The sequence below is a fragment of the Sinohyriopsis cumingii genome, chromosome 6 (genome assembly GCF_028554795.1).
Source record: "Sinohyriopsis cumingii isolate HCF-2022 chromosome 6, ASM2855479v2, whole genome shotgun sequence".
Lineage (NCBI taxonomy): Eukaryota > Metazoa > Mollusca > Bivalvia > Unionida > Unionidae > Sinohyriopsis > Sinohyriopsis cumingii.
Window position 1 is genome coordinate 76476244 of NC_142966.1, and position 17931 is coordinate 76494174.

Below are 17931 nucleotides of genomic sequence, written 5' to 3' on the forward strand. Positions count from 1 at the left end.
CATTCACAAATTTGCATTCAATGTCTTCGCTATAATCTAATCCCAACCCGGAACGTCCTATTACTTTAACACCCGTCTATATATAATGACAAGTACCTGCCATTAGCTATTTGTATTAACTAAACCTAACTGTATGCATACGTGGGATATATACTGATTTTGCTTATAAATATGTAAAGTGTTGTATGTGTGGTGTGCGTTTCCGCTAGTGTGAGATGACACTTAATTACAAAACAAGAGTCTGATTGAAATTAAGAAAAAGACAAATTTTAACAAGATTGCAAACTGATCATGTAAGATATATGAGCAGTTTTAAACTTTAGAAGAATCTACTTCGTTCAGTTCTTTTGGGTGTTGTGATTGTCACTAATCGTGAATGTTAAACTAAATATAGCTCTACATGCCTAGTGTCGATGAGTATGACATGTATTATCTACAGTGACATGTATGACATGTATTATCTACAGTGACATGTATGACGTGTTGTCTACAGTGAATTCTACAGCGTGTCGAATGGGCCATGTTTATGGAAAGTGTTTGTGATATATAATTGCTTGTGTTATTTTTCTATGACATTTTAACACTGGGTAAATTTGTATCACATTACAGTATAGTTATTGTAAGGCCGTGAGAAGTTTTAACAAGTAAGAAAGGTTAATGTGGCTGGTGTGGTGATCTAAATATAGAAGAAATATTAGACTCAAGTCTAACGACTTGCCTTCTGTCCATTGTAAGGATACCGAGTAGTTCAAGCTTTAAACTCAAGTTTCATATATATATATATATATATATATATATATATATATATATATATATATATATATATATATATATATATATATATATATATATATACATATAATATAATATAATATAATATAATATAATATAATATAATATAAAACTGAATCATAATTCGTTGTAGAAAAGGTAGATGTACATCATGTACAGAAAGACCTGATCAGAGAATGTGAAAACATTCCATACTGTTCATTTGGGTATCCTATTATTTAGGACTAAAATCTGTTTCATTAGTAAGATTATTACCAAATTACAAGGTGTACTGTCATTGTCTTCTTCATTAACTGCTGCTTATGGGCAATACAGGCCTTTCTACCATTTTCAAGATGTACTGTCAAGATCGTTCACGACTGACTAGAATCCATTTTATTAGCAAACAGTATGTCGAGACAAAAACAGCTCATTTTCAGTTTCCCTACGTGTTATACATAACATATTTCTTCATGCCACTAAAGGGGTTATTCAAAAGTATCAGTGGAGTTTTGTTTTCACAACATACCGACTCCATATTGCTATACATCTCAGTCTCTGGACACAATATGGCAATACATTTTTTTATTATAAGCTATTCTTTCACATATTCACTGCTAAATGTTTGAGTTGACTCAACTGAAGTAAATGGGACGTCACCATTTATATAATGTTTAACCATTTCTTTACAATCCGAGTACCATCACCCACCCGTCTGTACTGAATTGTTCATTACCAATAGCCCTGCATATGCGAGTCGTATAGGCCGCTATTTCGCCGCACGACAATACTTAACACTTGGTCCGGCAGAAACTTATACTTTGATCCACTCTTAACTCATGTACAATCACGTTCATATACGTAGTGATAAGTCATGTATGGTAGATTTGTTTTGTACATAAATCTACGGGTCATTACCAAGTCATTACCACGTGGATTTTATCACAAGACGCCCTGCGGCTATCAAGTTTATTGTCAATTTTACGTGGCCAGGAGAGAGAGAGAGTACCTTGGTGGGAACACGGATGTAAGTATTTTGTTTAGTATACATGAATACACAGGTTAGATTTGGACAAATATTAATGAAATAACGAGCGCGAGAGGGATGTTTAAAAGAGTATTATCCATATTATTTAAGTCGTTCAGAATCAAAGAATATCTAATGCTGTTTATGTTATTCTAAATGTTTAACGTTAAAACACCTTAGTAGAATAAACGACGTATAATCATCGCAGTAAGCAAGTTCATGTAACAACATCCCGCCACCTTTAACAACCGCAGAAATTTGGGACGGTCGCAAGTGACCTAATCTAAGCAGGAATGTGTTCTACACTCTTAAGTTCATCAACATACAACGACGTAGAATTATACATACATATACATACAACGAAACAGGGGATGAAAAACAAAGAGTAGATTTTGATTTTTATATTCACACAGTATGTTCAGTCTAAAACACAGGTGCTCCACGCCAGCTTGATGTTGAGAAAAAAACGCAATAATCTGAAGGGAAAAAAATCATACAGAGTGACAAAATACCTTAGATTAACCCCATGACCCGTTCTGACATAGGACACTTTCTATCATACTGTATAAGAGAGAAGGTATAAGGAAATTGAGGGTCATGGGTGAAACCAAGTATTTGGAAGTTACGTACCTTTTCTCAACATCAAGCTCGCGTCGAGCACCTGTGGTCTAAAAGTTACAAGAAAAGCTTACTTCAGAGCTTGAGCAGAGTCCAGTTAACACCTTTTGAGTTTCGAAGTTATCACATAGTCTCTGTGATTAGCTTGTGCTCTCACAAGTTACTCAAGTGATATGTAATACTGTCAGTCACAGCAGAAGACAAATAGTGTCTGCTATTTATCACAGGAAAAGAACTATAGAGATTCTTAGAAAGGCTGATTGACATTTATTAACTATTAATGAACAAAAAGGACGATGACGAACCGCTGAGAACACTATAATGGATTAATGTTAATACTGTACACTTTTACTGAATTACACTGAAATTTGATCGCTGAATACCTTGCTTATTTTTTTTTATACGGAATCGAGTAACCAGTAATAATTATGCACTTAAAACGCGAGAGAAATTACAAGAGACATCTAAAACAGAGGTTATCAACTGACCGAAAGATCACCGGCTCTCGTTGACATCACGTTTGTGTTATTCTTGGCGATAACACCATGTAGTTTGACTATGTGTCGTAAAATGCGTACGGCAGAATCTATGCATTGTCAGTGTTTCCCTTTACCTTCATTTTTGAATAAAAGACACCATACGCCTAATCTGACCCCAGTTCTGACCCGAAGGGGCTATTTTGCTTCTTAATCTTTCACTCGTCGGAGAAACACTGATTGTAATTAATTTGTAATTGATAAGGATGCTTAGGTTATGTTATTACAATTGCAGATAGTAAAAAAAAACACTTAAATCAACTGTTACTTAAAACAAACAATTTATTTATTTATTTATTTATTTATTTATTTTTGTTTATAAATTTTCACCAGATGACTAAATCGAAAACTGTTTTAACAACTACTTTCAAACAAACCTTTTTAAATGTACATTAGAGCAGATGTATCTGTGATTTCACACCAGTGTGGTCGCTGGTGTTAAAAATAAGTAACCTCAGCTTTATAACTTCATGTTTGGAAGGTTAAATCAAAACTACATCTTAATCTTTTTAACTTCCTCTATTTTTGGTCTACGTCTCAATCTTTTGAACTTCCTTTATTTTTGGTCAGGTTATGAAAAGTAAAAAAATCCTTGTTCCTAAGGCAGTTGATTAACTGTTTATACTTGTTTCTAATGTAAACTAGGTCCCTATCAATTACAATTAATTAAAATGTACAGTTTCTGCTGTGTCCATTCGCAGTCGTACTGCCATATGAATGGTGTAATGTAGTACTCATAATCATACCAATTTACTATCAAAGAATCTGGACCGCTTTCATGAGGCAACTTTCAAATGCATACCAACTGCTATACTGTATGCATTTCGCCAGGCTCTGTTACGTCATGTTATGTTTCTTTTCGTTTTAAAAGCTATACGAGTCCTAATAGAAATAGACTGCACGAAGATTAAAAGGTTCATTTTGAAACATGAAGACACTTTAGGCTTAAAACAGCAAAATATATCTTTCGACTAACTCCAATCTACTTTCTAAGTTTATTGTATACTATAATAAATGTATCTATTTTATAAATTTCTGTATTTCGTGTGCAATTAAGTCGCATTTTGTATGCAGTTAAGTCGCAATTTGTATGCAGTTATGTCGCGTTTGTATGCAGTTAAGTCACATTTTATATCATTTAAATGCAGAATATAGTTTTCTTTCGGCTTCAGAACTTTAATTAAAATGCTAATTTTAAATTTATTGCAGGATTCAAGATAAAATTTTAACAAAAAAATGCTATTTTTAAAAATAACCTGAACTATATTACTCCACCTACTCCCTCAAATATTTGTATTGTTCTCATTCATGCCCTTATATATCATCTCTTCAGGGAGTTTGATTTTGCTGGGGTTTATTCGAAGGGGTGATGGGGGTGGGTAAAAAGAGATTAATGCAGTTCGTGCAAACGGCCCCATTTTCTAATCTTGTTATCTATATTGTGACAGTTATGAATATTAAAACTGTGTGTAAACTCAGGCACAATCCAACCACTTTTAACTCCCTGTTTTATTTACCTTTAAAGTCATGGATGCTTCTTGGTGTTTAATTGTTTATAATTAAATATTTAATTATTTTTACATTAAGCATTAATTTACTGGAATCTCTTTTTCTTGGTAGACCATCACTAACAGCAATAACAGGAGTAGGGCAACATTTCATTAACAACAGCCCCCCCCCCCCCCAGTAACTGACGGATGTTCACAATTTGTCAGGTTATTTGTTTACAATGATTTCATAATCCAGATCATTACCATTTTTTTTTTCGTTTTTATACCCTAATAAAATGTTTGTGATTATATGTTATCAGCCAGTTTATAAATCGGCACCACAAAAAAAATTTGAATGGCCAGGAAATCTTTATGGTGTTGACTGTGCCAAACATTTATTACACTGGTCAACAGTGAAATCATTACTGACTTGAAAAGGCCCTAATCTGTAGTATTTTGGTGTGCCGAACATGAATATAACCGTGAAAAATTTGTATTGGCTCTCGTTTTGAAGATATTCATATACCTCATTTTCTATGTTTCACTGTGTAAATTTCTCCAGTAGGACTGCAGCAACATCCGGAATAATGATGTAACATTGCATAATATCATCATGCTCACATCATCCACAGTTGATTGCATCATTTTCTGATGCAATGCAATACTAATGCCATGCGGCTGCTGAAGTAAGTTGACGTCAGCAGTGTACTATACATGTGTAGGCCTATTATACTAATGCCAGGCGGCTGCTGAAGCTGACGTAAGCAGTGTACTATATAAAGCCCAATCAGATAGGTTCAGCATTTAAAATATTTTAGACGTTGTGCGAGACAGTTCAAGCTACTGTTACATAAAACTTATTATTTTATCCATTTACGTACAATAAAGAACAGTAATGCCTCGAAAGTGTGTTAATACCGCGGACAATTTTTGCTATATTTGTGGGGAAGTGACATTTGCCAACCAGAAGAAAAGTATCAATTCTCAAGTGAAGAAGGCATATCATCTTTACTTCGGATGCAAGGTTGGTGACCAAGACAAGCCTTGGGCTCCGCATATATGCTGTGCTACATGTACAACACAGCTTTCACAGTGGTTGAATTGCAAAAGGTCATCAATGCCGTTTGCAGTCCCAATGGTGTGGAGAGAGCCAAGCAACCACCTAAATGACTGTTACTTCTGCTTGGTTCCTCCTCTTTCCGGCGGAATAACGAAGCGAAAGAAGTCGAGAATAGTCTACCCAAACATTCCGTCTGCATTGAGACCAGTTCCACATGGTGAGGGACTTCCTATTCCAGAACCTCCAGCAGAATATTCTCTTGATTCATCTGACGAAGACAAAGGTGAGTCGACCTGTTCTTCTCCTGGTCCATCAGCATGCAGCGATCCAGATTTTCACTGTGGTGCATCATCAACCCCACACAGAATAACACAGGAAGAACTAAATGACCTGATTCGTGATTTGGACTTATCAAAGAACAAGGCAGAATTGCTAGGATCAAGACTCCAACAATGGAATCTTCTAGAAGAAGATGTCACAATTACTGCATATCGAAAGCGCCACCAGCAATTGGAGCCTTTCTTCAGAAAGGAAAGTAATCTGATATTCTGTTCCGATATTGAGGGCCTCATGAATGCTTTAAAAATCACTCATGACCCACAAGAATGGAGACTCTTCGAAACTGAGTCTCAAGGCTGTGCTTTTGCACAATGGAAACATTCTTCCATCTATTCCAGTAGCGTATGCTGTCCACATGAAAGAGACATACGATAACTTAAGGCAGCTACTGAATTCCATTGAGTATAACAAGTACAGCTGGCACCTCTGTGGTGATTTGAAGGTAGTTGCCCTTTTAATGGGACTGCAGCAAGGATATACAAAATACATGTGTTTCTTATGCGAGTGGGATAGCCGAGCAAGGGAAATGCACTACATGAGGAAGGAATGGACTCACAGGCAGAATGTAGCCATTGGAGAGAAGAATATCCAACACCCAGCTCTGGTTGAGGCTCAGAAAATCTTGCTACCACCCCTTCACATCAAACTAGGTTTGATGAAGAACTTCGTGAAAGCCATTGACCGGACTTTGCCAGCATTCCGATATCTGCATGAAAAATTCCCTCGACTCAGCGAAGCAAAGATTAAAGAGGGAGTTTTTGTGGGTCCTCAGATTCGAGAGCTTTTCAAAGATGACCGGTTCAACAACTTGCTGGAAGGTGACGCGAAACAAGCATGGAATGCTTTTCGCCTAGTTTCTACAAACTTCCTCGGAAATGTTAGGGCAGAAAACTATAAGGAACTAGTAGAAGACATGTTGATGAAGTATAAGAAACTTGGCTGCAATATGTCTCTAAAGATTCACTTCCTTCATTCCCATTTGGATTTCTTTCCTAGCAACTGTGGTATTGTTAGTGATGAACACGGCGAACGTTTTCATCAAGATATCGCAACAATGGAACAAAGATACCAGGGAAAATGGTCCACTACAATGCTGGCTGACTACTGCTGGACACTCCTCAGAGATGCTCCTGAACAGCTGTACAAGAGACAGGCGAAGAAATCTAAGATGTAGTCAATGACTTGATTTTTTATAGGTAGGCTATTACAGTTGACCTTTTACTATTGGAATGCATTTCGTTATGTAAACATTAATTTCTTGCAGATTACAAAAAAACTAGAGCCAATTTTGCAATTTGACTGTCATATTCGTGTTCAGCACATAAAAATTGATAAGAATTGACTAATTTTATTTCAGTAACATGACTTTTGTAAAAATTTGTTGTCCAGTGTTATTTGTGCATACGATGTTACTTAATTTGTTTTGACGATCTGATAAATTTACAAACTCCGCATTGCAATTCCGTAATGACAACAATGAAAAACTTATACAGCTTTGTGGAACAGTTTGGAAAAGTACCCTCAAAACCTTTATCAACTGACTTTACATTATTGTCAAGATGCCCTCGTGAAGATTTTGTGAATAATAAAAATGCACGATTGTAAAAATTATCGCTGGTAGAAAAACATGTTGAAGCGTTATCACCAGTTCACTACCGTACAAACAGTTGTCGGATGTTTACATACGCGACTCGATAGCCACCACAAAAGAATAACCAGCTCGTACCTCCGCCTTTTGGGCACCGTCATTTTTAAAAGAAAATTTGTGTGACGTCAGTCTCTATGGTATTTCTTATTTCATTTTTAATTATGAAACGGGGCTACGATCTGATTACAATCAGATATTCACTGTCTAACCTGGGAGAGTGGAGATATGATTTTAATCAGATTACACGGGGCTGTAAAAAGCTATTTGGCACCTCCGAGAAAGTATGTGAATGACAGATCAATCCATTTTGAAATTAAGGGGTGGATGTGTATGTATTATGTATCCTTAATAACAGTCTTGAAAATAGCGATCAGATTTGGCAACTTTAACATTGCTTGACTAGAGAACAATTACAACAATTTTGACATTCTCCATCCCTTAACTTTTCGGACGTCTGACTCATAAAGATGGGCGATACCTGGTTGAAATGGAAACTTTATCCGTATCGAAATGGTGCCTAAATTCCTGAAAAAGTATCCCGAATAACTGTGAAAAACATAGAAAATCGACGCCTAGGTGCGAAACTAAAACATAATGATTTTAACTGATTTTAATAACAAGTTTACATCGGGTTACTGTGCAAAACAAAACTAAGTCGTTTCCGACTTGTCCTAGATCTAAACTGACACTAAGCAAATCCGTCAAAGGCTATATATATATATATATATATATATATATATATATATATATATATATATATATATATATATGTACTCGCTAATTTTATCAACCAATCAGATGAAGTCTTACTTATTCATATATGTACGGTTTGTTCTATTTAGTCCCACCAATCCAATCAAAATCAGATTTCCGCTGTCATACGTCTATAACAGTGGAGATCTGATTTTCATCAGATTGTTTATCCCACTCTCCCTACATTTGGCGATATGGCAGGCTTGAGTGTTAATATTTCGCCTGAGTTCCCCCCTACCGTGGACCCTAGCTTTGTAATTATTTTAATGTTCAATATTTTTAATTTTTTTAAAAAAGGAATTCGAAAAATTTCCCAACTTTTCCTTTTTTACGTGTAAAAAGTTCTCAATCCCATGGACTCTGGAACTCGTTTTGAAAACGGCAGAAAGATCACTGTATTGAATATATTAATTTAAACTCTAGTTAACCTTTTCATGTGCAATGGATAATAGCCATTGTGAACCGTATATTTGCGTACATCAGAGGGATCGACCATTTAATTTGGACCAGTACCCATCATGTCGGCCAGTTCTGCGCGTCGGGTAATTCTGCGAAACGATACGTCATGTCTGTAAACATTGATCACGTGCTATTTGATCAAAAATCCATTTTGTATTAAGAAAGAATGATCGTACTTTAATTAAGAAAAGTGACATACATAAAGTGTACAAAAATATTCCACATTTTGACTCGAAATGTATATGAAAATGTGATTTCCAAGTGTCAACATGAAGACCTACTCTATGACCTTCTTAAACCTGTAAATCAAAAAATCATATTTACTGTGTATCTTTTAGAATCATACAAATAAATACATTATATAAAAGATGGAATATATACCTTAAAAGATTCTGCAACTTCATCCAAGTTTCCAATTTTTCAAGAAGTTTTCTTCCACGTACAATATCGTCTGCTATCCAACATGTCAACTTGCCGCTAGAACGGCATTCTCAAGAATTTCCCCGGCGTATAGTCTGTTTCCAAATTCTTTAGTAATTCTTCCCCATAAACAAGACGTTGGAAAACCCATTACATCATATTCATTGTTGTTTCTCTTCCATATAATAGCTTATTATTTTATAAAATGTTGAACTTTACTAAAAAAATTTTACAAGATCGGTTCAGTTTGCTTAATATCTCTTGCCATTTATTGGCATTGTTGCATTGAATTTTGTAAAACTAGCTATAAACCGGACCTAATTACTCGACTCAACTGCTGACAGAAACAGTCCTAAGTAATATATTTCATTTCTATAGCCCGATGGATAAACTTTACATCTTTTCAAAGCTGCACGCAGAAAAGGCCGACATATTGCGAATCATGAAAACACGGGGGTGGTATCCTGTGTGTGCAAAACAATATTATTTTGAACAGAATATTCTGGTGATAACTGCCTCTTTTCAAATGGTAAATATTGCATTATTTTATTTTCGTCAATCGGTCGAAGTCGGTAAGCGTTTTGCTTTAATATTGGAGACGGAAACCTTAGGTGCGCAGAAATACCCGACAACATTGTATGCTGGTGATTTTTTGAACAAAATTATCGTTAGGATATTGTTTTTCTTTTATCACAAGATAAATGGTGTTTCTTTTAGTATGATGAGGGAAATTTAGCAATATTGCCATAACTTTGTATTTTTGCCAGTAAAATGAAAGGTATAATCAGAGTTATTTCCCCTCCTGCAAATCCATTGCGACGTTCCAGCCCACTCCCCCACCCCCTCCTTTGATGATCGATCAGAAGTAATATAGAACTTGGAGGGGTTGGGCTGGTGGTCTCAGTGCTATCGTGTTTGCGAGCTAATATGCTATTTTGATTATCAATATAGTTTTCTTTAAGGGAGGGGGTGGAGTGTAAATTTCGGTGTTATTTTTGATTGGCTAAAACCAAACATATGATGCAACTTTTGTGTATTTATCATTAACGTGGAAGTGTAGGCTGGACGCTAGGGTATAATCTGTGTAACTCTAACGACTGAGTGGTTTACCGTGTGATTTGTCCCCATTTAGTATATAAGAAGACAACAAAACGGAAGGCTCATATATACACGTATTCACATGCAAACTAAAGTGTTTTTCTTAAATTGAATCTGTTAATAAGAAATTTGATCTATAATATTTAAACACCATAAATAACTGTATTAGTTATAAAGCTATGTACTTTTTTTTTCAAAGACTGTTGCCCATCATTTCCATGCCATCAATTTTTATTTTATTTTGTTTTGTTCCATCCAAACTTCACAAGTTCCGTTTTTCTAATAATCAAAAAACAAAAACAGTTGTACACAAATTTTAAAACAAATTAGTGACTCTGGCAGAGTCTTTGATCTTACTTTGTTTTAAAATCGCTGATAGAGTTATGTCCCTTTAATTCACCTTGTAATCTCTTTCCCAGCCTCTCTCACTCACCTATGTTTACTCAAGCTCACCCTACCCACTTTCTCTTGATTATTCAGCTATTACTCATCAACTTGCTGTTAATTCTTACTCACAATCACCATCTACAACCAATTGCTCATGATTACTCCAGCTTGTACTCTCTCAGTCTTGATTACTCCAGCTCACTCTCTCCCACTTACTCATTTATTCCATCATCTGATCCATGTCCTCACACTTGATTCTTCTAAATTGCCCTCTCACTCAGTTACTCCAGTTCTACATGTATCACTCACACTTGATTACTTCAGCTTGCCCCAACCTACTCATACTCCAGCATGGACTCTCCCACATGCTCTCACATACTCCAGCTTTCCCTCTCTGACTCATACTTGCTCTCAGTTATGCCAGTCTGCCTTCTCAAGCTCACCATCTTCCACTTCATCTTGATGATTTCAGCTAGTCCTCCTCTGATTTCCTTTTGTCCATTTCCAGTTCATCCTATGATCACTCCAAATCACCTATAAGTCATTCCCAGTTCATGCTATGATTGCTCCAGATCACCTCTCTGTCCATTTCCAGTTAATTTTATGATCTCTTCACATTTCCTTATGTTTTTTCCCACTCAACATTCAATGTCTCAACATCTCAAAACTGAAACATAAGTATACCAAAATCCCCTCAAAACTAACATTTTTATTTATTCCCAAATTTTTTCATCTTGAATATAATCACCCCACCCCAGTAAACTGAACCATCTCAACCCCAAATTGTATGCTTGAAATAGCGCCATTAAAAAACCCAAACTCAATTCAATCTTGCAAATATAATTTAGCTGCTCAATTTGTGACACATGCTGGTACAGATTAATTATGGTTAGCAAGTACTGTAGGGGGTGGTCTGTGAGACAAAGACCCAGAAAATGTCCAAAGCTCATACAAAATAAAACAATACATGTACTTGAAAAGATACATACATACATATAATTTCTTTCTTCCAGGATGTAAATCAACAAAATATACATTGCAGCTGAAACAGTGTGAATGGAGGACACAGACAGAATACTTGAGGTGGAGTATGATGAATATTGACGTGTAATCTTATTTACAAAAATAGGATTAATTATTTTGTATATGGTATGCATGACTGTACCACCTCTCACACTCTAACACAGCCCCTAAATTAGAAAAGAAACTTGAAAACAATGTTTTACCGTATATATATATATATATATATATATATATATATATATATATATATATATAAAGATGTTTTTCTGTATAGACATATGTTCGTATATAAACATGTTATACTGTATAAATATATGTATATATATATGTTATACTGTATAAATATATGAACATACATGTTTTACTGTGTAGATATATGTACATACATAAACATGTTATACTGTATAAATATATGTACATATATGCTATACTGTATAAATATATGTACATGTTTTACTGAATAGACATGCACATACATACATGTTTTACTGTATCGATATATGTACGTGCAGAAATATTTTATACTGTATAAATATATGCACATACATGTACATATTTTGCTATAAACATGTTAGTACATTCATAAACATGTTTTACATGTCTACATACATAAACATATTTTATATGTCTACATACATAAACATATTTTACATGTGTACATACATAAACATGTTTTGCATGTCTACATACATAAACATGTTTTACATATGTACATACATAAACATGTTTTACATGTCTACATACATAAACATATTTTATATGTCTACATACATAAACATATTTTACATGTGTACATACATAAACATGTTTTGCATGTCTACATACATAAACATGTTTTACATGTCTACATACATAAACATGTTTTACATATGTACATGCATAAACATGTTTTGCATGTCTACATGCATAAACATGTTTTACATGTCTACATACATAAACATGTTTTACATATGTACATGCATAAACATGTTTTACATGTCTACATACATAAACATGTTTTACATGTCTACATACATAAACATCTTTTACATATGTGCATACATAAACATGTTTTACATGTTTACATGCATAAACATGTTTTACATATGTACATACATAAACATGTTTTACATATCTACATACATAAACAAACTCAAGACTGGTTTATCAAGACATAAAGTGTGGATTGATGAGAAATTTTAGTTTTAACTTCACATACATACAGCTAAATAAACTTATCTTTCTGCTTTGTATCAATATTTGCTTTAAAAGCCCCACATAGAATTGGAAACATTCTGATCTTTGTGCTGTCAGATGCTTCTAACTCAGTCAGGAAATTATTTCGCAATACTAAAATTTAATTCTCTGCAGAAATATATAATCTACAATACTGTAGTTAACGATGATGGCAGTTGGGTTTAAGGTCAGTCACATAGGATCATGGTTGAAAATATGGACCCACTTTAGTTTTGTAAATAAAAATGTATTTCCTCAACTATAATTAACCATAATTAACTATTATTAACTTTGTTCAGCACTATAATAAACCACCTCGTATATTTCCAGCTTGCAAAGCATGCTTTATGGAGTCTGTTTTCTCTCTCATTTTTCAGGAATATGTGTAACTCAAATGGCTTGCTGTGTCCTGAAGTAATGCCTTCTCTTACCAGTAAAACTTAAAAATGTCTTTTTTTCCAAGATCACTATGAGTTTTAAAACTTCTTTGGCATTACTTCATATACTCACTTTATCAGTCCTTTCAAATTGCAAACTGCACAGTCTGTGATCTTCCCTTCCATAATGCACCATCAGATCTGGACCTGTGTTAAGTTTGCTTGGAATTATTAGTAGAACAATGTAAACCCTGATTTGTCAGTACATTATGCAATGACAGATATGGGTCTGTGGAGTTGGACTATATTTACAAGTGAGTATATATGTTATTAAATTTGAATTATGATACCATAGAAATTGATGGAAATCCATCCCTTTTCGAGTGTATGACCTACTGGAAAAAAATTGAAAATTTGGTCAGTGTTGACAGGGACTTGATAAATTGTATCAATGGTCTATCAAAACAGACTCATGTCAGGTTGAAGGGAAGATTGAATTATGTATAATCTAAAAATTATATGATCAAATTGAGTTTTGTGTCTAAGATCCATTTTGTTTGTGAGTCAGATTCCACAGAAATCTTTTTTTACTTAAAATCACTATCATCGTGCACCTTGCCTTCATTATTGCTTTTGTCATTGTCATATGAGAAGTTTTCATTGCTATTAATGTTTGTTTTCTTCTTCTTTTGTCATGATCACATCATCATCATCATTGTATCATTATTATTATTATTATTATTATTATTATTATTCAGAATGTTGCAGCTTTTCAACAGGAAAAAATACATGGACTAACTATCTGGACATGTGCCGTCTTCATCGTTGGTGAGATAGCTGGGTCTGGTGTTTTAGCTTTACCTAAAGCAATTGATAATACAGGTAAGAATAATAAAAATGCGATGCGGGTGATTTATTGTGTAGATGATGGTCTTCATCATCTGATAATTGCATGCTAACCCACTTCAAGACTCTGGTTCCCTCTTCCCGTTCTTTGCCTTCTGGCCTTTTGAGTGTATATATCACAAATAAAGAAGATTCTTCTTTTTTTTTGTTTTAACTCCATTTGTCAGCACATGATAGGCTGTACATGGTGGCCAATATAACTGGTGGAGGAAGAATTCAGGAAAATCCTGGTAAAAACCACTGACCCATAGGAAGCTACTGGCAAGGTTTCTCACATACCCACATTGGCCAAGCCATGCAGATAGAGGTGAGATAGCAATGATTGGTAAAGGCGAGTGCTTTAGACCACTTGGCAAACTGCAGCTCGCTAATAAAGAAGAAGAAGATGATGATGACAATAGTGATGACAATGTTGATGATGGAGCAAAAGAACTTTACTGCAAAAAAATTTAAAATGTTGAATGTATGGGACAGCAGAACCCAGTCATTCTCTTTCTTTCTGAGTCATGGTGACAAATTGCCAGACTCGTGACCAACATGGTGTGAGAATCCTACCTTTGCATCTGCCTGTTCAGTAATTAACGGTGAAATGATATGCATGTATCATTACATATCATTTACACAGCCTTTGATATGAAGCATTATCAATATGCATATCAACTTGAAGGTCTGTCATCTTGAGTGGAGTGTTAGAGGTAAGGTAGTACCCTCTTAGATGTGTGAACATGTTGGTCGTGTTTCCAGTACACAGCTTGCAGATGTAACAAGACTTCCTTTGTAATTCTCTTCCTTGCAAAGATAACAGACCGACTACCTGCTAGTCATTGGTGATTCTAATTTAAATTTTAACCTCATTTACCATTTCAGGCAGCACAATTTGATTAGATGAAAGACTAATTTTGGTCACCTCACCCTTTATTTTGCATTACATGAATACTTTATAGGTGCCTTACTTCCAAATTGATGTGTTTCCTTAAATTCAAAAGACATTACAATGTTATCTTAAAAAACAACATAAATAGTGCATTTCCCCGGTGCAAGGAAAATCTTACCTGGAACAGGTGGAGGAGTGGAGAGAACTAATAACCAAACAGCTCATGCTAACCTTCCTGCAGGTGCAATGCAATTGCTGCAACCACAGACACTTCAGCAAGAAAGGAAAGTTTTTGACAACATCCCTACAGATTAACATAGGATGAATAACTCAGTCTCTGATATCATATAAAAAATCATAAATGAGATATTCAAAACTTGTTCCCCATGTATGATTTAACTCCTTTACCTGGCATTTAGTTACCATTTATAAGTGAAGTTTTTCTGTTTTTCTGGTATCTACTTGGATCAAGTTTTGGTGCCTATACTTTCTGGTGTGACTGACAGGGAGTAAGCCAAATTCAATTCTGATTGGTGGTTATTTTCCACCCTGGACTGGAAAAAACAATAACCACCAATCAGGACTGATTGCAGCTAATTTCAGTGAGACATGATGGAAGTGTAGGCCTCCAGATTTGATTCAAGTAGACAAGATAAAAAGCAACAGAGAAACTTAAAAGTGGTTATCAAATGACCAGTAAATTACCTACATTACAAACAGGGATCAAGTTTGAAATGTTTCCTTTATATTGATATATGTTATCAGTGTCTGAATGTGCTGACGTTATGAAAAGAATTAGCATGGAATCTGCAAAGGTAGCTGATTTTAAACTGGGTGTTGAATTAGTCACCTTCTAATTAATTTTTAAAAGGGGTCAGTCAATAGTTATTCTTTTCCATTGTGCCTCCAATGCCTCACTCAGATGAAATCTCAATTCAAAGAATTAAAAGGCAAATGACTGATAATTATTCATGACTGCTGAAGATTGATGTAACTTGATGTTCATAAACTCTTTTGTATCAGTTGTTCACATCTTATATTGATATGTGTATCAGTATGGCAAAATTATTGATATATTGATTAATCACTTCACCCTTATTGGCAGTCATGATGTTCTTGGGGAAGGCACTTTACTCCAATTGCCTTGGTTCTAAGTAACTTATGTTGCTGTGCTGTAAAACTGCAAATCAAATCAAATCTCTCTATATATAATACATAGGTCAAATTAAGGACAAACCATTTGATATGTGCTTATAGTCCAGCTTAATTTAAGAGGCTGGGATATGTAGGCATATTATAACTATTAATAATGTTTCAAGGCATTGACAAAGTCTCTGAAATATCATCTTTCTATCTCTGAACTAATCTTATCAGTTCAATACTGACAAAATGTTTCTATTGTCAGAAAAGCATACTCCCAAGTTACCTGGTAATCATCTTCAAGCAGTAAAACATTTTCATAGTGGCATCATTATTTCTTTATTTCATCATAAAAGTAACTATACATATAAATTGCTGTTGGAGTGGTATTAAATCTATGAGAAATACATGGTCAAGATTAATTTATTTGTAATAGTGAAATTAACACTGCATTTTCATATTAACCGACTTCTAATTGCAGGTTTAAAACGTTTATATTTTTAGTATTCGAACTTCTTCAGGATTGGATTTCAGTGACAGAATTTAAGTCTGGGCCTTGCATTAAATCTTCAGTAAAGCATGGTCCAGATTTCACCAGTAGACCTTGGATTTGGGTCTTGCTTTAAGTCTTAAATCAAACCTGGCTTGGATTTCACCAGTAGACCTTGGATCTAGGTGTTGCCTAATAAGTCTTAAATCAAGCTTGGCCTGGGTTTCACTAGTAGGCCTTAGGTCTGGGCCTTGCCTTGGTATTAAGTCAAGCCTGGTCTGGATTTCACGAGTAGACCTTAGGTCTGGAACTTACCTTAGTCTTAAATCAAGCCTGACCTAGATTTCATGAGTATATATCTGGTCTGGGCCTTGCTTAAGTCTTAAATCAAGCTTGGCCTGGATTTCTCAAGTAGACCTTAGGTCTGAGCCTTGCCTTAGTCCTAAATCAATCAAGCCTGGCCTGGGTTTCACCAGTAGACCTTAGGTCTGGAACTTGCCTTAGTCTTAAATCAAGCCTGGCCTGGATATACCCAGTAGATATTCAGTCTGGGTCTTGCTTTAAGTTTTAAATCATGACTGACCTGGATTTTACCAGTAGACCTAAGGTTCAGACTTAAACATTTATCTGGAATCCAGCAGTTAAAGTGGCTGAAATCTGGGTCTAATCTGAAATTGACTAGTGAAATGCCTTTATCCTAGAATTAACTTTAAAAGTTCTGTTGGTGAAATTCAGGATAATATCTAATTCTGACTTAACTGTAGCTAATTTGAATGGTTAAAATCTAGTCTTGACTTTTACATAATATATTGAAATTGGGGCCATGTGGATTTATCTGTTTAGTGATTTTGTAAACATTGGCTGTACTTAATATTGGGGTTGCAATTGCTGCTGAACAGCAGTTTTTAAACTCTGATTATTTCTCCTACATTTTTTAATATTATTAATTTTAACATTTTGGTATTTTATTTATGTGATTGCTAATTAATCCTGTAAGAGTCTGAATTCTTAGACTCAAAACCTTTTCCTCATGCAGCAGCAAATGTTTGCATGACCTCTTTATTATCAGCATAGTCCAAAGCCAATGAATAGTTGAGGGGTCCAGTTGAGGGGTACTCACGAGAACTGCTCATGCATTCTACATGTCATTCCTTATTTTGTTTTTCCCCAGAAATAGTAAAGTGCTTGAAATGAAAAATCATGAAATTGCAAACTCAGAGTGAAACAGAACTGCAAAAACCTTCATATTTAGTGGAAAGTGATTGGAATGAATTTCTGGCAGTGGAGGGTTTAGAAGGGG

At 34.9% G+C, this 17931-nt stretch overlaps 1 protein-coding gene across 1 annotated transcript in view; it reads left to right on the forward strand.

Annotated features, from left to right (window-relative positions):
* The first annotated feature begins 1560 nt into the window (after window positions 1–1560).
* The window catches only part of LOC149797251 (uncharacterized), a 30683-nt gene continuing 14312 nt past the window's right edge, over window positions 1561–17931 (forward strand). Inside the window, exons 1-3 of the mRNA XM_089961950.1 lie at window positions 1561–1798; window positions 11620–11689; window positions 13980–14103. Coding sequence (XP_089818076.1) covers window positions 11663–11689; window positions 13980–14103 — 151 coding nt within the window. The 5' untranslated portion in view covers window positions 1561–1798; window positions 11620–11662. The remainder of the gene's footprint in view (window positions 1799–11619; window positions 11690–13979; window positions 14104–17931) is intronic.